The following is a 23,177-nucleotide window of genomic DNA, read 5'->3' as shown; positions in this document are numbered from 1 at the left end:
TTTTAATTTAGTATGGATGCTAAAAGCGGCACAGCTGAGATCTAGCGAAGATCAAGCTCTAGCACTGCCGACGGTGCCCAACCGCTCGGCTTGGGAGAGCATCGCCTCTTACACGTAATGCGGGTGCGTCATATCAGACGCGCCTCGTTTCAGAGCCCGAATCAGGTCGCAGGGGAGAACCGAGCAGGCCATTGACAGGCTCAGACGATGAGGCGCTGCTGGTCCTTCGTGCGTACAGGACACTAACGTGACGTCCAGCCAAGCTGGCTCAAGCCTTCTGGCAGCGTTGCACCAGCGTCTCTCTCTGTAGCTGCTCGCCAACCCTCCGGCATATCCCCCACCCCCGTCCTCGTTTGTACATTTGATTTATCCAAAGCATTGCATCCTCATCAGATTTATCACAAATACAGTATTTACTATCTCTTTGCCATGGCAGGCCCTCAGTCTTTATGCTGAGGCCGTGCTGCCATACCATGACCACCGGCACCTAACGTCAGCACTAACGTCATCAACAATGGATCGTCGGCACCAGCCGCTGTCTCAGCCAGGCGACCAGCACAGCCACGCACAAGACACCGAGGGCACCGCAGAAGAAACGAACCATGCAGGTCAGGATGGCACTGAGCCTAGCCCACCGCTGCTGGCCGAGGGCACTTTATCGCCAACAGCTGGCCCAAGGCGCTCTCAGACGGATCCTACAGCAACATTGTCGCCAATCCCGCAGACTTCAAACAGGCCATTGACCGGATCTTCATCGAGACCACGGTTCTACGAGCATGTTGATTCGGGTCAAAGCCCATCCGAAGGGAAAATGGCCCAAGACACATTGCTGAGAGAAGGGCTGTTGGACGCCAGACCAAAGCCCGCCGCCAATAAGACGAAATCGCCCTTTTCTCTCGCTGCTAAGAAGTATGGGTATAGTAGGATAGCGAAGGGGACGAAGGCAAGTCGGAAGCCCGGATCTGGGTGGAAAGCTCAGGCTGAAGCATTCGTTCAAAATCTCTACCGGAGAGTTGTTTTGGAAACAATTCTTCGTCGCAAACCATTGCCGCCCTCCAAAGACGGGCGTCATATTCCTCTTAACCCATCGGGCGTCGATCCCGGTGGCCTCATAGATGAACGCAGTAACCAACCTTACATTAGCAACTTTATTCGTTCCAGCCGCTACACAGTCTACGATTTTGTCCCGAAGCAGCTTGTCTTTCAGTTCAGCAAGCTTGGAAACTTTTACCTCCTTGTTATGGGCATTCTTCAGGTAATTCCTGGCCTGAGCACTGTTGGAAGATGGACAACAATTGCCCCACTGGCCGGCTTCGTAGCCTTTAGCATGGCCAAAGAAGGCTATGATGACTACCGGCGATATCAACTCGATAAGGCGGAGAATCGCAGCATGACCTGGGTTTTGGCCCATGGCGTAAGAGAAGGGAAAGAGAGGCCACGAATGTCGGTATGGAAAAATGTAATGAAGAGAAAAAGAAAAGGCAATAAGAAACGACTCGGAGCAGATGAGGACGATGTTATTCTGCAAGACATTGAAGAAGGGACCCTTGCCAGATTGGACGAGACGAACGACTGGATGTATGTGCAGTGGCAACATGTCCAAGTAGGAGACATTGTACGCCTCCGTCGCGACGAACCAGTACCCGCCGATATGGTCGTGCTTCATGCTACAGGGCCGAACGGCGTCGCATATATCGAGACAATGGCGCTGGATGGCGAGACTAACCTTAAAGCTAAACAGGCCTGTCCTCTGCTTGCAGATAGATGTGACACAGTAGACGGGCTCCGGTCGGCTCATGCTACAGTGGTATCCGAGGATCCCAACCTCGACTTATACAATTATGTTGGAAGGGTTACCATCGACAGCGGCGAAACCGTACCACTATCGTTGAGCAATGTCGTCTATCGAGGCTCCATACTGCGAAATACTACAATGGCTATCGGACTTGTGATCAACTCGGGCGAGGAATGCAAAATCCGCATGAACGCGAACAAGCACGTGCATGCCAAAAAGCCGGCAATGCAGTCTACAATTAACAAAATGGTCCTTGTTCAGATTTCCATTGTTATCTCTCTCGCCGTTGGATTGACTATTGGATATTATAGATGGCACAGCGACACAGAAGAAGAATCTTTCTACCTCGTCAATGTTCCCTTATACGACGCAAGCGTACCGTTTAAGCAGATTTTCTTTGGGTTCTTGATAATGTTTAACACATTGATTCCGCTATCGTTGTACATTAGCTTGGAAATTATCAAGATCGGACAGCTCTTCTTGCTGCAGGACGCGGATATGTATGATCCGGTCACGGATACTCCCATGATAGCCAATACCACGACCATTTTGGAGAATCTTGGTCAGGTGAGCTATGTGTTTTCGGACAAAACGGGGACTTTAACAGAGAACTTGATGCGGTTTCGGAAATTGAGCGTTGCTGGTGTTGTTTGCCTTCACGATATGGATACACAGGATGATGGGACGGCCAAGATGAAGTCTCAAGCAAAGGGAAAGCAGCCTGTTTGGACGACATCCATGATGATGAGCCAAGGGGAGGGTGACGAGATGGGGCAGACGAACTTCTCTGGACAGGTAACGGATCTGCATAACGCAACTCCTGACATGAAAACCGAAGAGCTACTTGACTACATCCGTCGGCGGCCCAACACCCCCTTTTCTCTTAAGGCCAAATTTTTTTTGCTTTGTATAGCCCTATGCCATACTTGTTTACCGGAGACCAACGAAGGCGGAGATATCGACTACCAGGCCGCATCCCCTGACGAGCTGGCCCTTATCGAGGCGGCACGGGATCTGGGGTACGTGCTCATCGATCGACCAGCTCAATCCATCAAGCTGCAGATTCAAGGTATAGATGGGGCGCTACAGACGGAAACGTATCAAGTATTGGACGTGATTGAGTTCAGCAGCAAAAGAAAGCGAATGTCTATTATTGTTAGAATGCCTGACAACCGAATTTGTGTCTTTTCCAAAGGTGCGGATAACGTTATAATGTCTCGTCTCAGGCTTAATCAAGTGGCTGCACAAAAGGTCAAGGATGTCAATCGCCGAGCAAGCGTGAGGAAAACGTTTGAACAGGACAAAGCAATTAGACGCATGAGCACTCAAATCATTAGGAAGTCTTCTATTCGCAATAGCTTTGGTTTAGCCCGAAGTAAATCAAGCGCTGGACTCGAAGGTCTAAGAAGAAGCATGAGCAGGCGGTCTGCAGATATTAATCGGCTCTCACAGGCCGAAGGCGTCGCCTCGTGGCTGCATAGGCGGAATACAGAAGAAATGGTGTCCCCTCGGCCTTCGATTGATATCCTACGGAGCCCGAGACAGAGTTTGGGGCGCATGCCATCGTTCGACTATAGGGATTATTCTGGCGAGGATGATAACAGAATAGACGAATTAGTGGCCGCTGATGAAGCGATGATATTTGAAAGGTGCTTCCAACACGTGGACGACTTTGCCGCGGACGGGTTACGGACGCTATTATATGCCTATCGATATATTGATGAAGAGACCTATACACAGTGGAAAAATCAGTACAAAGAGGCAGAAACGAGCTTAGTTGATCGCCAGGAACGCATTGAAATAGCAGGCGAGAAAATCGAAGAGGAGTTTGAGCTTGCTGGAGCTACAGCCATTGAAGATAAGCTCCAGGAAGGGGTCCCGGAAACCATTGACAAGCTGATGCGTGCGAACATTAAAGTCTGGATGCTCACAGGCGATAAGAGAGAAACTGCCATAAATATTGGGCACTCAGCGCGAGTTTGCAAACCGTTTTCGGAGATTTACATCTTGGATGCTTCCAAGGGGAAAATACAAGATGCCATAACGACGACACTTACTGAAGTCGGACGAGGCATGGTACCTCACTCGGTTGTTGTTGTAGATGGACAGACACTGGCCGTAATCGATGCCGATGATGATCTTGCTGCTTTATTCTACGATCTGATTGTACGGGTTGACTCTGTCATTTGCTGCAGGGCGTCGCCTTCTCAGAAAGCTAATCTGGTCAAATCCATACGACGATTTGTGCCTGAGAGTATGACTCTGGCAATCGGCGACGGAGCAAACGATATTGGCATGATTCAGGCTTCACATGTGGGCATAGGAATTTCTGGGCGTGAAGGTCTCCAGGCGGCGAGGATAGCCGATTATTCGATTGCCCAGTTCCGGTTCCTTCAGAAGCTGCTATTTGTGCACGGTCGATGGAACTACATCCGGACGGGCAAGTATGTCTTGGCCACGTTTTGGAAGGAGACCTTCTTCTACCTCATACAGGCACAGTTTCAACGGTTTAACGGCTATACGGGCACTTCTCTCTACGAATCATGGAGCCTTACGCTTTTCAACGGCGCGTTCACGTCTCTGCCTGTGATTTTGCTCGGTATTTTCGACAGAGATCTGCAGGCGTCGACCTTGCTGTCTGTGCCGGAGCTGTATACTTTTGGCCAGCAGAGGCAAGGGTTCAACTTGATGCAGTATCTGGGCTGGATGATCCTGGCTGTTGCAGAGAGCTTTGTGACGTTTTACTTTATGCTGGAGGCGTTTGAGAGCATTCTGTTTACGGAAGACAATGGACTGTATGCGATGGGGTCGATATGTTTCAGCGCTGGCGTGATTTTCATCAATGTGAAGCTGCTGTAAGTGTTTCTGAGATGCACCATATGCTGAAGCATTGTACTAATTCGGCTCTCTTATATAGGCTTCTCGAGTTCCACAGTAAAACGTTGATTCCACTTATTGGACTCGCTGTAGAAGTCACTGGATGGTTTGTCTGGAATTTATTTCTATCCGCCATATACCCTAGAACAGTTGGTCCTATATCGGTGAGGGATGCGTTTCTACACACTTTCGGGGACCGACTTTCCTGGTGGACTACGCTGGTCCTCACGTTAGCCACCCTCATAATCATAGAGTTGGCTGTGCAGGCTATTCGCCGAGTATACTGGCCCACCGACCAGGATTTGATGCAACGGATAGAGAAGGATGCCAACTCGAAGCAAATATTGAGACAGTACGCCGCCGATGGAGCTGGAGACCTGGAAAGGGGAAAAGCTCAAGCACAGGGAATTGAATTGGAAGAAATTAGACTACAGCCTGGTCTTCAGCGAGAGGAGGGGGTCACGCTACTGACGGAACGTGAGAGGAGTGTAGAGAGAAGTCAGAGCCCCCAGCCTATCAGCGCAGTTTCGAGAAGAAGCTTCCAGGATTTGGCTCCGAGAAGGTCGGTTAGGATGAGCCACGATGACTATCGGCCGCCGAACTTTACGCCGCTGGCGGAAGAGAGGGAAATTCCATATGAAGACGTTGAAGAAACAAGAGAGGGTGCGTGAAAGACTTGTCGAGACGATAAGAGGACCGAGAGAGAGAAAACGAAAAGGGGGGAGAGGGGGAGGCGATACCATTTCTTCTCGATTTGGCGGCAGTGACATGCATACATTACAGTTTTAGAATCTTTGATACAAGTGGTTCTCATTGGTTGGGAGTGGGAGTGGGCTACAGTTTTTTTTTTTCCCTTCTTGTTTTCACGTTCATGATTGAGTGTTTGGTGGACGATACGGTATGAGATATGATAGCATGATTAGGCTGTTAGGTATTATAGTAGAATAACGAATTATGATTTACACGAGTAGCAGATTCGGGTATCATGCTTGATATTTAACACGGACAGGGGAGAGTCTGCCAAGAGATAAATAAACGAGCAACCAAGCAAAAGACAAAAAAAGAAAAACACAATGACTCGTTTAACGTGAACGAGAGTCATAAAATCGTTACACGAACACGAACACGAAAGCATTCATTTTTTAGCACTCATCATCGCCCACCGTTTCATCCACTCTAACTAATATCTTACCGCTTGCATGCAGCCCGCCAAGCTTGGCATATGCCTCCTTGACGTCGTCAAAGGGCCAGACGCTGTCCCTCACTACGCGTATCTGGCCGCCTCCCAGCATCTCGGCAATGCGCTCGCGATCCTCCAGCGTCGGCTCCATCATCGAGACGCCCCGCCAGAGACGGCCGACGCCGCCTAGCCAGCGGCTCACGGGCCACCACTCGTTGAGCTTCATCTGGCATACGGCGCGGAGGAAGTTGGGGACGGAGAAGTCTGGGGGCTTGATGCCGACGGAGGAGTATGTGCCTGAGGGGACGAGGTAGGCAGGGGAGTTGACGTAAAGGGATTGGTGGCCCAGGGTGTCGATGATGGCGTTGAAAGGGTTGGCATGAAAGCTTTCGGCGAGATGGGCTGGCAGGCTGTTGTTATTGTCAGTGTGCTGGGTGTAATCGATGACGAGGTCTGCGCCGAGGCTCTCTACGAGCTGGATGTTCCTGGTGCTGCATATGCCGACGACGAAGCCTTCGGGCCCAACGACCTGGCGAGCCATTTGGACGGCCATGGTGCCGATGCCGCCGCTGGCAGCGTTGACGAGGACGCGGTCGCCGGGCTTGATGCCAGCCTCGATGACCTGCTGGTGGGCGGTCATGCCGGTGAGGAGACAGCCGGCTGCGTCGGCGAAGGAGGTCTGAGGGGGCTTGTGAACGGCGAAGCTGGCGGGCAAGGCGACGTATTCGGCCAGGGCGCCGGAGCCGGTTGGGAGGGCGTGGCTGGCGGGGATCATGGCGATGATTTTGTCGCCTTTGCGAAAACGAGTCTGGGTGGTAGTATTAATAGTAGCAGTAGTGGTACTACTGGCAGTGGACTCGACATGGGGATGCCAGACGTCTTGGACGGTGCCGGAGAGGTCCATCTCGGGTATGCAGGTCTTGTTACGCATAAATGCTGGGACGAGGGCCATTTGGAAGATGGCGCCGACGTTGAGGGCCGCGAAGGCTACTTTGACGAGGATCCATTCTTCTGAGCGAGAGGTTTCGGGCGGAGGCAGAGTTGGTATGGGGCGAGATGATGTGAGAGAGAGGATGTCTGAGGGGGAGCCGCGCTGGGAGAATGTCCAGGCTCGTGATGCTGCCATGGTGTTGATGTTGGCTGGCTCTCTTGCTGTTTGATTTTATGAGTGAAATTCACTGACAGCTCGCCATTCTCTAGTAGTGCTCTTACTGTGGTGGTGAGAGATGGAGCGAGAGACGCGAAGATTCCATCTGAGCAGTAATAACTGCTCTGTTAGCCTGGCTCTCGCTTGCTTGGCAGCTGAAGCTGGATTGAAGCTTGACTTAGGATACCATCCTTTGCCTAGTTTTTAGCATGAGATTCTGCGAAGAAGGGAATCTGGCCTAGAGCCTCCCCCCCTCTCTCCTCTTCTCCAGCTTCAGCTACCAGCTGCAGCACAAGAGCCTAGAACAGGAATATGGTCTACTAAGTCCATTGGTTCATATGCCATTAACGGTCTTGGACTCGACTTGGCGGGCTGGGGCTGTACACGCCACAAAGCAAGCTTGCTAGCGAAAGGAACGTTGCTGCAAAAGCCACCCAGAGAGATGACCCGAATGGCCTAGCAAGGGGCTTAGACACAGAAATAGTGCTGCCTATAACAATAACAATAGGAGTTTGTAGGGGTAAGTGGGCTGTTAAGCTTAAACAGTACGCCATAGAATTAGAGACACCGAGTTTTGCAAGTACCTGGTCAGAGCGATGATTGCTCCAGGCAGGGAGGGGAGCGAGCAGGACAATGCAGAACATCTGAAGCATACGCGAACTATTAGTTGCCGCACAAGCGATCGGCTTTCTGTGGGTCACCCGTTGTTTAATCAATCGGCTGGAGAATTGATTGCTGCCTTGTCGCCTTGTCGCCTCGCGACTGAAACGTGGAAACACTGCAAATTGCATCGTGAAGTGTGCTGCCTGTCAGGCTGCCTTATTACGACTGCGGATCGCATTTTTGTCCGCCAGGCACTAAGATTGGTGGCATATCCCGCGTTCACGGCTGGGCCACGAGTGCGTGAAAGCTGTGGCTGTTGATCCAAGTGCGCGCGCTTGTCTGAAACTCCGCCGCAATGCCCGACAAGGCAAGAAGAGTGGTGTATCAAGCGGCTTCATCCGCGGAGCTAGAAACGGGAACTGGTCCAACATCGTGAGCAATACGCGAACTCCGTGCAGCTACTACTACTAGCACGTAGAACGTAGTGTCTGTAGCACTTGTATACAATAGCCTAAGCAGAGGCCCGGCGTATGAATCTTCTGGAACACTGGTCTTCCAGGGGTTTGGGTTGGTATTCCCATTTAGATCCGGCAGCTGAGGAGTCATGCCGGGAGCAACGTCGACTAAAAAAAGGCCAAGCAATTTCGGCTGCACATCCCCATCGGGCCCTCTATAACAATACGCGGTGCTCGAGCTGTCATCAACGTCATCGTGTTATATCAACAGGGTCCAGGTCTAGGGCCAGGTGTGTAGGATTTGCATGTGCTCAACACTTGGCTCCAGGATTTGGAGCGGCCGTGTGTAAGTCTACTGACGCAGCATATCATCAATATCAGCACATTTAGAGCTGCACATGATACATGTATGGTGCCAGTAGTACGTGTTCTAATAGCCAGCTGCAAATAGACGTCAACTGCAAATCGTCTCGTCTGCGTGGGCTACGCAAATGCCGACCGTCATGTCTTATGATTGACTCACGCCCCTCCGCAGGGCCTGAGGACCGGGGTGCGGACTTCCGAAGCGGATTCGGGTGGGTTTATCCGGTATTCTCGGACGACGGCAAGGCCCCGAACCCCGGGGAGGCCAGATTTGACCATTGACGTCCCATTATGGGGCAGCCTGAAGCTTGGCGTGGCTCTTTATTTTCTGAAGCAAGCAGCGCCGGCGCAACGCCGCTTTCTGAGAGGCGTCAGTAGGAAGATGGGGGGTGGAAAATAGACGCAGCGGGCGATACGCTGGCTGGAGGCGTCCAACACGAGGAAAACGATGCTGCCAAACGCCATGGCTATCAAGACGGCCAATCGGCATCTCCTTCTATAGTCGATTCGCTTTAGAGTTGCAGACGGCAGAAGAGAAGAGTCATCCCGCGCTGATCTTGGGCTTGTCTCCAAAATTCTGGTGTGCGCTTTCTCTCGGTCGCGAGGGGCAAGAGCCGTCTGTAGCGTAGAGTCACGCTTGGTCACACGCCAGCAAAGATTCGGGACCGCGAGGCTAAGAGTTGCGCAGTGCCGGACCTGTGGCCTACTTTTTTTGATATTTCGGATCCGATCCGGCTCCTGAAGATTCCGATGCAAGCGTTTATTCCCCCCATAAACGAGATGAGCACAGAGGGAAACAAAGCACAGCGGCCAAATATTCCGCAACGGGGTTAATTGGAGGCCTTGCTGGAAATGAGAAGCAGACTATTATCCCCTTCGAGGCTGTGATTCGATATAATCGAGACAGCGGCCGCGTATGCTGTCCAGTTATAGTGCTTGGTAGCGCCAGCAGAGACGAAGCTCCATACGCGGCCTCGACTAATTCATACTCGTACATGCATCAACAGCGTTCGCCCGGCAGCCATCGCCGGTGCCTGTTGCTGCTAGCACATCTTCGTTTAATTCGTTTAGACCGTACACTTCCCAGAATGGATGGCCGTTTTTAATACCTCGACTGAGTCATCAGTGGTGTAGCCTAGCTCCAAAGCCGTTTGCGCACTGCCACGCCTCAGGTTGGCCAATCCTCTATGCTGCCGGTTCTCCCCTGTAGTGCTGGGCTCGGGACCTTTTTTGAGGTAGGCATGATAATTTCTCGGATGAGCTATGGGCGATACGTCAGAAATGGTGAGCGCAAGAGAAATGAGCCATGACGAAGCCAGGATTTAGACTTTTGCATACTCCCTGCTTGCTCTCTGATGGTTTTTTCTCTCTCTTGGCCAGGTTCAGCTGGCTGGAGAAAACAGACTCAAAGGGGTTTGGTAGCGTCACCTACGCACCACAAAAGAGATCCACAGCCTCCTGCTGTCGAATAATACGGGAGAATTATTACCAAAGTGCGGATTCGCTATCTCGAAAGAGGCACATGTACCTGAACAAGGGAGTCTGTATGGAGCAGTACGGCCGAATCCGTTGCTTGTCGATGCTACCACCAATAGGCAGCATGTATATAGTAGTCGCTTGATCCATATCTACCCGCTGATTACTCCGTATATTATGAGCGATGGATTGGAGAAAAAAAGTTGAGTTGGAGCTATAATATATGTAAGGCTTGGGGAAGGAAAGAACTAAACGCCCAAGGAGCGCTTCCTTCCATTCCTGAATCTTTAGCTGCTGGGCTGGCAATTTATTATGCTCTAGTACCTGCACAACTCTCTTTCATCTCTAGGTTCTTCTTTTCGTCTTTTCGTCTCCCTCTTCCTCTTCCTCTTCTTCCTCTTCTTCCTCTTCTCTCCTTAATCCCTACTTTCTACAGCTCCAAGGCCTCTCAATTGGTCTCAGTTAGTTCCCACGTTTCTTGCGTTCCCCGCTGTGCAAGTTCCGCTGACCAACCAGCTCCAACCTGAGAAGCTCCTTTGGAATTTTCTCTCCGCGGCCTCCGTTCATTCGATAGCGGATGTGATAGCCGAGTACGCGAACCTTGATTACAACTGGGTACGCTGCAAGACTGATCGCATCGAGTGATTCTAATAATACTGCTTATACCTATTGCCACTATTCGGCAGCAACAAGCCACTGCAGAGAAATCGCACCACGCTGCACCGGCCGAGCGCTGAGGCCCCTGGACCGCACCTAAATAAGCACACGCGATCACACGCACACACTGCCGCTTCCCACCTGCTCGGTATACTACATCATACAGTACACCCATTGCGCTGTATTATAAATTTGCGCCCGGTACCTGGCGCTGGAAAAGCCGCTAGGTCGCGCGCCGTCGGGCTCATTTCGACGGAATAACGGACATAGTCTACCGACGTCATTTAGGGCTCTGCTTAGAGCTCTCGACCCGGCCAGACATCCCAGCCCTGCATCTCAGTCTTCAGACGGGAACGAACTAGAGACTTTCTCTCCGCAATTGACGGCGTCCAAGGGCTGCGGAATAGTCCAGAAGACGGCGGAAAGAAGCTTAAAGGGGAGGGTCTGTCCAGCCAGGTCGCGGTAAAACGGGCCCACGACCTGCGGAAAGCTTGGATAAGAAGCTGAGCTCTTCCGTCGCAGCCGTCTCCGCCGCGCCGCCAAGAACGGCCGACGTCTCTCTATCTGTCTAATACCACCATCTGCTTGTGCCCATTATCATTACTGACCTCCACGGCATCCTTTCCACCCGGCAGCAGCGCGTCCGGGATCCCACACGCCGTCGCTTCATTTCTTGGTCCCAACAGCACCTCCACCGCTGCCTCCTTGAATACGCGTATCTGGAGCGGCCACATTCGTCCGCTTTTGTGCCTCCCTGGCCCGTCCGGACACAAGAGAAGTCTCCGGGATAGCTCCAGGCCCTGTAGGACCTGGTGGTTCTAAGCGTTTTCTCGCCCCCCCAATAGCTCACTACTTTCAATTCTCACAGAAGACTGCGCCGTCAGCTTTTTATTCTTCGTCAATTACAGCAACTCCATCTCCCGAGCTGCTGCACGCACACACAACCTCTTGCCCCTGTCTCGCGAGAAACCAGCTGGGTCAGGCAATATCATTTCTTCTTGCCTGCTTATGAATATCTGTTCACGCGCCATTGGAAAACCCCCCTGATTTTCTCTCTGGTCTATCTGTGCCTGGTGCACTTTGGTTCTATTTGCCACTTTTGGATTACCTTTTTCTTCTTCCTTGTTGCTTTTTCTGGTGGATTTGCTTTGCTTGTCTCGCGTGTTTTCTCTTCTTTTACCGCTCTCAGTCACCCCAGTTTCGGGGTTTGACAGTGACCCGGCTTTATTATTTACACCCCACGTTCTCCCCGCTGGTGACATGTGAAATCGCCCGCGCAGACTTGGTCATGTCTTCAAAAGCTTCACCCGTCACTCACAAACAGCCTAGGATATTGGCTTGTGTGCTGTGCCAGCATCGCAAGATCAAATGCGACAGGAATTCACCATGTTCCAACTGCATCAAGGTGCGCGATACACTTCTCTCTGACTCGGCCCTCTAGCTTCAAGGTTTCATTCACGTATTCACGTGTTGTTCCGTCCTCCGCTCCATTCTTCAGTCTCCGGGTTTAAGCTCCCTCCTGCTAAGAGCAAGCTCGGGACGAAAAGAGAAGGGGAAATGGATCCTTCCAGCTCTCTGTCCGGCCTTTGATTCGAAAACAAGCTTACATTGCCTCAGGCCAATGTCACCTGCACTCCTAGTACGCCAGCACCAGCTCGTAAACGCCGCCGCCCGAACCAAGATCTCCAGGAACGCCTTGCACGATGTGAGGAACTGCTCAAGCAGTATGCCAATGGGTCTGTGCCGATACCAGGTCCTCCTCTGCCTCCTCCTCCTCCTCCCGCTCAGCGCCCGCTGCCACCATTTCCGGCAACCCCCTCCAACTCCATCGCGCCATCCTCCGAGGCACCTGTCGCTACACCGGCCAGCGTCGACTCAACTATGTCGCGGAAACCAAGTACTCTCATTGTCAGAGAAGATGGCAATGTCCGATTTATGGATAGTTACATTTGGACTAGTGTATATGAGGAGGTGAGTGAAAGACATGACATATGTCCAGGCCTGCGCAAAGCCTCGAATTTTTAGTTTATCAAGATTACGCTATATGTGTTTCTTTTCTTCTTCTTTCCTTTTTTACCCCTCATATTATTAATAAATTAAGATGGCTAACATGAAAGAGATAATATAGCTACAAAAAATGCGAGAAATCGTAGAGACCGATGACCCAGAAGACTCCAGTCTTCTTGGCTCAGATGAACTCACCCCTGACAATGTCGCAGACCTGGTTCTTTCGGCCGATATGTTCAACTCGAGTACTGAAGATTTGCAGCCCGATCCCATCCATATCTTCCGACTCTGGCAGCTGTATCTTGATCGCGTCAATCCTCTTTTCAAAGTCATCCACGTACCGACCACGCAGCCTTTCGTAATGGAAGCAGCTACTAATATGAGTAACCTACCGCTACACTACCAGGCCCTTATGTTCTCCATCTTCGCCATGGCTAGCGTGTCCATGACATCAGCGGAGTGCATACAGACGATTGGCATTTCTCGCGAAGCTGCCATTCAAAGGTTCAATACCGGCACCAAATCAGCCTTAATCAAATATAGCTTTCTCAAAAATCACAACATGACTGCGCTACAGGCTGTAGTTCTTTATTTGGTAAGTTCTATGCCGGACATTCATTTCCATCTTTCTCCATCTAATAATGGACTGTTATTAACGCATCGTTATAGCTTTCGCTTGAAGGACGCTATGACAGACATGCACAATGGGTCATCAGCGGAGCTATCGTGCGAATAGCGCAAAAGATGGGATACCATCGGGACGGATCGCAGCTCAACCTGAACCCCTTCGAAACCGAGATGCGCAGGCGCATTTGGTGGCATATCATGATGCTCGATGCTAAATGTGCCATGATATCTGGTCTGAGTTCGACGTGGTTGACCAACAACTGGGACACTAAGAAGCCCCGGAATGTGAATGATGCGGACCTATACCCCGGCTCAACTGAACCCGTTGCTGAACGTGATGGCCCAACAGAAATGGCGTTTGTTATGGTTATTACGGAGATGTTCCGCTTTAAAATAGAAGCGGACAGTTCAAACGAATCTCGTGCCTTTGAGGCCGCCATGATGGGGCAGACGCTCGATGAAAGCGATACGGAAAGCAATACCAGAGCCATCTTTGAAAAATTTCGGACTAAAGCTGCAGAACTTGAAGAGAGATTGAAGCTCATAGAAAACAACTATATCGACATAAGAGCTGGAAATGCTCACGCTGCAGCCCTTGCTATCCGACCAATGCTCACAAGTAGATTAGCCGAGATGCTCGTTCCCATGGAGGAGCAAACAGAGTGGGGAACCGAGATATTTGGACCCAAGGATAACTTCTTCAAGGTTCTGCTGATGATGATGGAGCACAAGACACTGGCACATGAGCAAATGGTCGCTGCTGGCTTTCAGTGGTTCATGCGTCAGCACTTTCAGCTTGACGTGTTCGCAGTTTTCACAGGACTACTCCACGATCGCCCGATGGGAATTCTTTCTGATCGCGCCTGGATCGTCATGGATAAAATTTATCTCGACCACCCTGACTTTACAGATATGACGATTAAGCAACATGTCGCACAAGCCCAATTTGTGCTCAAAGCTTGGCGGGCTCGGGAGACCGCCTACGCCCAAACCGGCCAGAGGATTGATGTTCCCGATTTCATCAGTCGACTTCGAGACCTGGTACCTTTTAACGACTCCAAATCGTCAGGCCAGGGATCCGTGGCATCCCCTGCAATAGCTACACCTCAGCAGCAGCCCATGGCGGGGTTCAACCAGTTCCTAGGCGGCTATCTCGATGTTTCCACTGTAAACTGGGAAATGTTTGGGGAATTCTTACCAAGTAGCGGAGAACAGCTCTCTACTGCTATGTTTGAGGGGTACCCCCTTGATAACCTCAATATGGGCAATCTGGGCCAGAGCTGATACTATCCATCTCTGATATTGGTTCTCTCGATGTATCGCGCCAAGCTGAAGAGAAGGTGGAAGACTCATACACATGTACTTGTAAGAAGTGCGAGGTAGCTGAAATACAGAGTGTGCGGCTGATTGGAGGACAATTCTTGTTGAGCTAGAAATTGTCGGATTTCTCTACATCAGAGGCAACTCCCTATTCTCCTCTATCTCTATCTCTCCCTCTTTTTTTTTTCTTTTCTTTTTTTTTATTACTCATTTCTTTTGGTTTCTCTTCTACGTCTCCATCTCCTCTATTTTTCTTTTTGAACGGGGCGTTCAGGTCGACATAGAGTTGGTCTCCTCTCTGCATGGACATACGAATCGCCACAAAACATAATCATTCTTCTTCATCGTGTCGGGTATAGGTGGCTTTCAACACGATATCATATACGATTGAAACGGAGCCACTCCTACGTTTAATTTGTTTGCTAGTTTACCTATTGCACATTTCTGCTACTTGGCAATTTCTGTGTGTATTTGGATGAGCTTTTTGAGTATGGAGTGGGAGAAGATTGGTCACAAGGTGTGATTATGTACAACATGGAAGGCGCTTGCATGATGTGTATATATATATTATTTATATATTCTATCGGTATATACTCGTGGCATTTTGTGCACGTTAATCTACCTAGCTTAGTCACTGAAGCCGAATGTGATTCTTTGTTCCATCTACAGCGTGTATTGTTTATTCTCTCTCTCGCTCTAACATTATTCGATATGATCGATGACTAATGTAGCATCAATATATAGTAGCAGCGACTTCGTAGTAATACCTCAATAGTCTTATTATTTCCACCTAGTTTCGATAGATTAGTAAAGCTCCGTAGGGGAGAGACTGTATTGCTACCGGCGTGGCATATGTGATATGGCTGTCGAGAGGTGACGGCAACTTTGCTAGACAGAGAAAGCTATCTTAGCTCGTTCCTTGCTCTTGTTCAGCGCATTCTAGTTGAATCGCTATCTGTGTAAAATCGGTAAATAGGAGATGTTAAACGGAGATAATGGCGATAGGTTTGCGTAAGAATTTGTTCGTGGCGGCGATTGAGGAGCGTATGAAGGAGAAGGAGGAGAGGCAAGAGGAGAGATTTGGGAGGGAGGTTTTCTGGCGCCTAGACGAGATATCCACTAAAGAAAATATTTAGAGGTCACTTTGCAAATGGATTTGGATTGATCTGATGGCGTTTTGCTTTGGACTGGCAGCTGGTTAGAGGCGTGATGGTGACTTTGATGACTTTAGCATGGAACGGTCATTTTTGGAATCGGAAAGAAGGCTGATGGGAAACGTGCGAAATGTAGAATAACAGTTGCTCTTGAGATTTGATTCACGCTGAAGTTAATCAGAAAAATTGCACTGCTGGTGCTGGGGCAACTTGGTTTCAATGGCGACAAAAAAGAGTAGGCTAAAAATCAAAACAAAGGAAACCAACACAAACCAGCCTAGTTCAAATTTTGCAAAGGAGCAATAATAAGCACAAAGACGGCATCATTTTTTTTTTTTTTTTTTTTTTTTAATATATATCATGTCACAGTCAAAATAGAAACAATATCAAAGGAAATACGTCAAAGGGATGCAGGTTATGTAATGAATAAAGGGTGCATTTATTCGAGGAGATTCTCACGAAGATAATGATGGTTAATCTTACACCCTATGAAAAACATGACGTTCCGCCATCTGGTGACCCTTTGTTAAGAACCAGTAATAAACCCATTTCCTTGTTAACCCTTTGTGAAAGCCAAATTATCCTCATCAAATATTCATCATCATCATCATCATTATCATGTATCGAGAGAATGTGCGGAGTTCGCTGCTGGTTATTTAGGCTTGAACCTCCTTCTTGGCGAGTTGCTCCTGCCCTTCAGCGGGGACAACGTCTGGGGCGTCTTGGGACTCCTCAGCGGCTTTTTGCTCAGCTTGAAGCTGGACAGTAGCCTCGGGAAGATCTTCCTGGAAGTGGCCTGGAAGCTTGGCCAGAGCGTTCTCGGGGAGCTGCTGGGGTTGCTGCTCGGCGAGGACGGTCTGGAGCTGAGAGTACACGGGAGCCTTGCCTTTGCCTTCGTATTGAGGCTCGCGGAGATCGTCAAGACTGTTGTACAGCTCCTGCTGGGTGGCGGTAATGGGGGCGTCCTCTTCTTGGTTGGCGTTGAGTTGAGCAGTGCTGTCAAGTTCCTGGGCTCCGTCCTGAGGCTCGCGGTAACCAGAAGACTCACCAAGCTCATCGACGTGATAGAGAGCAGAGTCGAAGGGGAACGGGCCGTAGATGAGATAGTCGGTATTGCACTCGTCATCGTCATCGCCTGCTTCAGCGAGGGCGTCACGACGCTCCTGATGCTTTTCGCGGCAGCGAACGACGAACATGGCGATGATGCAGGGGACGAAGAGCATTGAGAAGAGGCCGACGAGGGAGCCTGCAATGGCCGCGTAGAAGGCATTGTTGTGCTTGGTGGGTTTGGTGATGTCTGTCATGATGAATGATGGAAGGGGTTGATGATAGCAGTGACTTGATGACTTCTTTTGGGAGGAAAAGAGAGAGAGAGAGTTTTAGTTGAGAAGAGGATGGAAGAAGGGGGAGAGGAGGAGGAGATGGATGTTTTTTTGACGTACCTTTACTTGGTTTTCCTTTCTTCGGAAGAAGAAGATATGCGGTTCGATATTGATGAAGCTTTGCGTGAAGATGCGTTGAAGCGTGATGGCTAGCGATGAAGTAACGAGTGAAGCTCCAGAAGGGGAGAGTGAAGGTGGGAAGAAGAAAGCTGGAAAGGTTGGGGGGGAGCCTTGCAGAATTTGAAAAGAGAATTTCAGGGCGAGCGGGGGGATTCTCTAACACTTTGGGTTAAAAAAGTGATTTGGGTAGAGAGGGAGAGTGAATTCTGCAAGTGTCGGCAGCTGGTTATGGCCTGTCTCCCGCAGAGAGTGTTGTCTCCCCCCCTATTTTTCTGCGCAGTTACTGGAGAGGGGCCACAATGTGAAAGAAGAGGTGCTGAAAGTGAGATGTTTCTGATGGAACGAGAAGGCCTTGACGAAGGGGAGAGATGTGTTATGGTATGATATGGTGGATAGATGCTGTGGATGTTGTGTGTTGGATGTTTGGTTGCCGTGGTAGGTTTATGGCAGCTGGATTTACTAACGAGATGCTGCTAAATATCATATACAGGGCCAATGGTTCGCTTCAAATTCGAGAAAAATCAAGTATCTTGTCGTTTATCGACATAATGGAGGAACGCATGGGTGTATTGCTTCACGAGAAACCAACTTGGCAGCCTTGCTGCTCTAGTAACTCTTCATGGGCGCGAGCCAGGAGGAGGTCCTGCAAAGTACTTGTTCCTTCCAGCAGCTATTGGTAGTAATAATCAGGCCATTATTGTTAATTGCTACATTTCACTACCTATTTTGCAGCAGAGTGCTCCTGTATTGACACGAGAAATGCGGGTTATCTCTTTTTATGGCATGCTTAATTCGGCTATTGAAGCCAGCTAAATTTTGCCAGTTCCATCTCAGCTACTTTCCTCTGCTAATACGTCATTGCTGCAGGACCATTCACTCTTAGCTCTCAGATTATGGATGGAACCTCCGCAATTTGACTCCTGATAGGTAAGTTCGAGATTCTTTGGGGCATTGGAAGTTTAGCAGCGTCGTATTCTTGGGGAGCTTCAGGCTGTTAGAGAAAGCCTTGTTCATTGCTTCCATGCTTGATATTCTTCTCTCTTTTTTTTTTCTCTCTCTCTCTCTCTTCATGGCAGAGACACATAACCAGACTAATCTGATTTACCCCAGCCGAGTAAAACTCGTAAAGCTATTGTTGACTTGCAGGACGCAGATTAGAACGCGTACACGACACGCCCACCCCTCTCCTCGATGCGCAAATTCAAACATGCGGTTTGCGACCAAGATTTCGGCATTTCATACAAATTAAAGCCTTCTTGAAACTTGAAAGCATTTTAGTTTGATTCGATTTGTTCACGATGAACTGCTTGATGATCAGTATCCGAATTCGAGGCATCATAGAGATTAAGGAGACACGCCTATTGTTAAGCAAGAATCAACTACCGTAATAAAGCAATAATACATCTACAAATCGCCCAAATTATGATGCTGCGGCAGCATTTATCAGTCTTTTGGAAATCAAGATCGAGCCGCTCGACAGGCAAAGAATTTCATGTGGTGATATAAATATATTTTCTTATTAATTTTGGTCATCTAATTGTTCAACACCAGGTTCTTTGCCTTCTCCGCCAAGCCGTTTCCATTCACGCTCTTCTCGTTTTCGAGGCGCGCCGCCCTCTCAGACAAAGTCTCGCTGTTGTCGGGATCAAAGAACGGCCGCTCTCCAAAGATGGCAGTGCGCTTTCCTTCTCGCAGCTCGGTGTCGTAGCCGCCAGGAACGGCCTTGTGGGCGATGATCCGGTTATCCCAGAAGGCGACCGCGCCGGGAGTCCACTTCCAGCGGGCGGTCACGTCGTCTGCGTTGGAGAGGTGCTCGCGCAGAAGGGCGAGGATGTGGTGAGACTCCTGGGCGTTGAGCTCCTGGATGCGCTCGAGGAAGGTTGGGTTGTAGAAGAGAGACTTGAGGCGGGTGACGGGGTGTGTCCGGACCAGGGGGTGGGCTGTGGAGATGGGATATCTGTGTGGTGTTCCGCCACCGTTGATGGAGCCGAGATAGGCTCTCTGTATCGTCTTTGGTTAGTTTTGACAAACTACTGATTGATTTCTCATGGGCAGAGAAGCGATGGGGAACAGATTATACATACATCTGAAGAGTGAATTCCGTGGAGGCCCTCGATGGCCTTCTGGAAAGCGGGACTGAGTTTGTCAAAGAGCGCGGTTTGGCTGGTGAAGATGGTGTCTCCGCCGCTGGGGGGCGTCTTGAGCAGACGAAGCAGGGTATACGAAGGCGGGTTCACCTCGTAGGAGTGATCCCCGTGCCATTCTCCAGAGAAGTTGCCATGACCTCGGATGTTTCTGATGAAAAATTAGCAAGAAAGCCCACGGGGTGGCCATTCATGAGTTATAGAAGACTTACCCGCCACGGCCGATGATGGTTACGTGTTTGGGGTCTTGCTGGTTGGGGTCTCTGTCTTGCTACGGCGTTGGCTCCATGTTAGAGACGCGCCATTATGAATCATCATCACAAATGGAGCTACGTACAATGCCATAGTATGATGCAAGCTCGTGCTGCTGATCAAGAGTGATGTCTTGGTCACGGAAGAAGACGACGCCTCTCTACATTCAATTGTCAGTTGGCGCTTCTTACGAATATCGCTTTTAGTTGAAAGCACAATGACTCATTCTCCCTCTTCTCTTCTGTGCTTTAATTCCCATCACTTTTTCTTCTTCTTTCAAAATTCAAATGCATACCTCTGCTACCAGCAGTGCCAGTTCATCCTTTTGCTGGTCGGTCAGCTTGCTCAGCTGGACTCCTTTCAGCTCAGTTCCGATATATGGAGTGACCTCCTCAACAGCTGTCGCCAACCCCAGCAGTGAGGCCTTGGCTGGGTCGGCGAAGAAAGCTCGATCGCGGGCTGGGACGAATTCCTTGAGCTCCTCATGAGGAGGCTTATATGCCAGCACGGCGGGGGTGATTGCGGTGCCGACGATGACGCTCGGAGTGAGGACGTTGGCCATATTGGATGCGAGTTATCGAAGAGGATATTTAATTCTCTTCTTTGAATTTTGGCGCCTTTTCTACCCTTGTCCCTTGTCTCTTCACAAGATCCTTTTCGTTAATCTTTTTCTAACCTTTTTATACGCCCAGGGCTCTCAGTTCCTATTAAAAAGCAACTGGACAATTCTTTAAAGATGGGTACGGCTAATAGATTACGACGAACCAATCGGCTCATTGCCCCGATGTGTGCGCATCTTCGGAGATGTCAATTCTGCGTGCGGGAGGCTATCGCCATGCCCATTCGAGATGACGACAGCGCGCGAACTGATAACCCCGCGAACTCGGGCATGCAACCATCTAACACGCAGTTGGTAGCCATGCTGACGATCTTGCATGCAGTGCATCCCGCGGGGAAGCTAAGCTCGAAGGCTCTGGGATATGGAATCAAATATCTGGATTCGTAAGTTGCTGGTTGTTTAGGGCCGGACCAGGGCCATGATACCATTATTAGGTTGCAAACGTCATCAACCTGATAGGTCTACTGAACAATGTGATAGCAGATCGCTTAACTCGCAACGGGGGAGTTTTATATGTTTTCTGTAGATACTTGACGGTTTTGCGCGTCGGTTGCGCTTGGAGGTGTGTCGAGGCAGAGCATACATGTACATGATACCATTTCCATATCGAAGACGTGATTTTCAGCCATGCAGCCTCACATCAAAGGCGCGCGCAACGTGATATTTCACTAGTTTGATGCTTTTTTGAGATGTGACGACAGGTGAGACGAGATGGTGACTAGATGTAAACGTATATATACTTTAGCATTTGTTTAAAATTAGAATAAGAATAAAAATATATACGGGAAGATTATTATTTCATTTCGTTTGTATTCGTCTTTGACTTTAGTTCTAGATAATCTGTCATGTAACTGGCAACAATGGCGATTGAATCAACAGAAGCAGCAATTCCATCCGAGGTGCTCGACAAAGAAAAGCCCATTGATGCTGCAAGCTCGAGGTCCAACAAGAGCGTTGTGCCCGACAACAATGAAAAGTCTACCGCTGTGGTCGACTCTCAATATGAAGCAGCATCAACCAGTTCCAACAGTGATGTGTTCGACATCAAGGCAATCGACCCCGTTTTATCTCGGAAGATGGCGCTCGTGAATACGGCAATTGACGAGATTGGCATGACAAGCTTCCAGTGGAAACTCTTCTGGCTCAATGGATTTGGATATGCAGTTGACTCGGTATGGCGTGCCGCATGACCCTCACTCACTCCAACTCGTTGATGAGCCAAGTACTTCGTTAACTGACATGTTGCGAGTTTTTGATTTACATGTAGCTTCTAGTTGTCTGCCAGTCTATTGCGAATCCAGCCGTCCAGCAGGAGTATGGACTGCCAAGCGCTCACGTATCTGGCATCCCTCTGGCTTCACAGGTTGGCCTCCTGGTGGGAGCTGGCATCTGGGGCTTCTCCGCCGACATCATTGGCAGGAAGCTTGCCTTCAACACAAGTCTCCTCTCTTGCGCCGTGTTTGTCCTTATTGCGGGCGGTATGCCATCGTACATCTCATTCTCGGCCATGTAAGTCCCTTGCACACTGACTCTTCTCTTACCTTTCCCAGGTCAAGGTTTTGGCAGAAAACTAATCCATGTTTATATACGTTGTCAACCAACAGCGTGGCCATCTACTCGGCCGGTGCTGGCGGCAACTACATCCTCGATGCAACAAACTTCCTCGAGTTCCTCCCCACCAGCTACGCATGGCTCGTCACCTTCATGGCCGTCTGGTGGGCCGTCGGATACACCATCACGGGCCTGCTTGCGTGGGCCTTTATGAGCAACTTCAGCTGCGCGCCCGACGCGGCGGTATGCACTCGAGCAGATAACATGGGCTGGCGATACTTGCACTTCACTTGCGGCGCGCTTGTGCTGGTCATGGCTTTTGCGCGTCTGGCGTTTGTGCGCATGGTGCAGACGCCGCGGTGGCTGATTGCGCAGAACCGCGACGAGGAAGTCATCAAGACGCTGAACGATCTTTCTACCAGGGCAGGGAGATGGCACAACTTGACTCTGGAGCGGTTGCAGGCAGAAGGCGTGGTTCTTCACACGGAGGAGTCCGTCTGGTCTACGCTCCGGCTCAAGATGCACTTCAAGGGCCTCTTCCAGACGCGGAGGCTGGCCTGGTCCACCGCCGTCATCCTGGCCAACTGGTTCGTCATTGGAATGGTCTCGCCGCTGTACAGTGTCTTTCTGCCGTTCTATCTGCAATCCCGGGGTGCCGTGGTCGGCGACGATTCCAACTATGCTACGTGGAGGGACTACGCCATCAACCAAGTGGCCGGGCTTGTCGGCCCCGTGGTTGCAGCAGTGCTGATTGAGACCAAGTTCTTTGGGCGCAGGGGCACTCTTGCGGTTGGTGCGCTGATCACCATGGTGCTGCAGTTTGGCTATACGCAGATTAAGACGCCGGCGCAGAATCTTGGTGTTTCGGCTGCCATTTCAGCGGCATCGTAAGTTGCGATTTTTTGACTTAAAACACCCCACTCATTTAATTTTTTCGCTGGACAAAAGGCTAACAAGTTTTTTTTGTGGCTGTCGCAGGAACATCTACTATGGCACGATATATGCGTATACGCCGGAGATTTTGCCGTCTGCGCATCGTGCGACGGGCTATGGTCTTTGTGTTGTGCTCAACAGGGTCGGCGGGATTCTGGGCGTGTTGGTGGGCAGCTATGCGAATGTGGAAACGACAGCTCCCTTGTTTGTTTGCGCGGCCTTGTTTGGGCTGCTTGTCATTTTGAGTTTGATACTTCCCTTTGAGTCCAGAGGAAAGAGAAGCCAATAATAAAGGAATCTTTTGGCTTGTCTCTCGTATAAAATGTCTTTGTGTAAGATTGAGCTGAAGAAGAGATGAGTTGCATATTTGCCGTTGCAGCCGCGGTGGAGATGGATGGCTGCTGCTGCTTAAAATATCAGCCGTGCCTGTTGCCAAATGAGGTAACTTTTTGTCATCTTTCTTCCGATTCAGTATCAGAACGGCGATCCACGACCAGTTATATATCATGCCGCTG

The 23,177-nt window shown here is 50.0% G+C and overlaps 6 protein-coding genes across 6 annotated transcripts; 3 read left to right on the top strand and 3 right to left on the bottom strand.

Moving 5' to 3' along the window:
* Positions 1-125: 125 nt before the first annotated feature.
* Positions 126-5,698, top strand: TrAFT101_008531 (uncharacterized protein). The gene is made up of 2 exons (XM_024899920.2): positions 126-4,650; positions 4,713-5,698. Exons 1-2 carry the CDS (start codon positions 515-517, stop codon positions 5,341-5,343), a joined length of 4,767 nt encoding a protein of 1,588 aa, XP_024762053.2. The 5' UTR covers positions 126-514; the 3' UTR covers positions 5,344-5,698.
* Positions 5,334-8,123, bottom strand: TrAFT101_008530 (uncharacterized protein). Its single transcript, XM_024907958.2, has one exon. It carries the CDS (start codon positions 6,976-6,978, stop codon positions 5,815-5,817), a length of 1,164 nt encoding a protein of 387 aa, XP_024762054.1. The 5' UTR covers positions 6,979-8,123; the 3' UTR covers positions 5,334-5,814.
* Positions 8,124-9,777: 1,654 nt separating this feature from the next.
* On the top strand, positions 9,778-15,164 carry TrAFT101_008529 (uncharacterized protein). The gene is made up of 5 exons (XM_024909691.2): positions 9,778-10,357; positions 10,428-11,958; positions 12,171-12,524; positions 12,682-13,155; positions 13,230-15,164. The coding sequence occupies exons 2-5, from the start codon at positions 11,842-11,844 to the stop codon at positions 14,469-14,471; spliced, it is 2,187 nt and encodes a 728-aa protein (XP_024762055.1). The 5' UTR covers positions 9,778-10,357; positions 10,428-11,841; the 3' UTR covers positions 14,472-15,164.
* A 1,153-nt stretch (positions 15,165-16,317) lies between these two features.
* On the bottom strand, positions 16,318-18,436 carry TrAFT101_008528 (uncharacterized protein; the record flags this gene model as incomplete). The annotated part of the gene is made up of 2 exons (XM_024898692.2): positions 16,318-16,958; positions 18,406-18,436. 2 exons carry the CDS (start codon positions 18,434-18,436, stop codon positions 16,318-16,320), a joined length of 672 nt encoding a protein of 223 aa, XP_024762056.2.
* A 224-nt stretch (positions 18,437-18,660) lies between these two features.
* TrAFT101_008527 (uncharacterized protein) lies at positions 18,661-20,176 on the bottom strand. The gene is made up of 5 exons (XM_024910952.2): positions 19,855-20,176; positions 19,645-19,719; positions 19,520-19,578; positions 19,248-19,458; positions 18,661-19,164 (listed from the first exon to the last, which is right to left on the bottom strand). The coding sequence occupies exons 1-5, from the start codon at positions 20,119-20,121 to the stop codon at positions 18,697-18,699; spliced, it is 1,080 nt and encodes a 359-aa protein (XP_024762057.2). The 5' UTR covers positions 20,122-20,176; the 3' UTR covers positions 18,661-18,696.
* An 862-nt stretch (positions 20,177-21,038) lies between these two features.
* TrAFT101_008526 (uncharacterized protein) lies at positions 21,039-22,951 on the top strand (the record flags this gene model as incomplete). Its single annotated transcript, XM_024899948.2, has 4 exons — positions 21,039-21,350; positions 21,446-21,687; positions 21,783-22,616; positions 22,708-22,951. The coding sequence occupies 4 exons, from the start codon at positions 21,039-21,041 to the stop codon at positions 22,949-22,951; spliced, it is 1,632 nt and encodes a 543-aa protein (XP_024762058.2).
* Positions 22,952-23,177: the final 226 nt, after the last annotated feature.

Source organism: Trichoderma asperellum, chromosome 5 (genome assembly GCF_020647865.1).
Source record: "Trichoderma asperellum chromosome 5, complete sequence".
NCBI classification, from domain to species: domain Eukaryota; kingdom Fungi; phylum Ascomycota; class Sordariomycetes; order Hypocreales; family Hypocreaceae; genus Trichoderma; species Trichoderma asperellum.
This window is presented reverse-complemented; position numbering and strand designations above follow the sequence as displayed.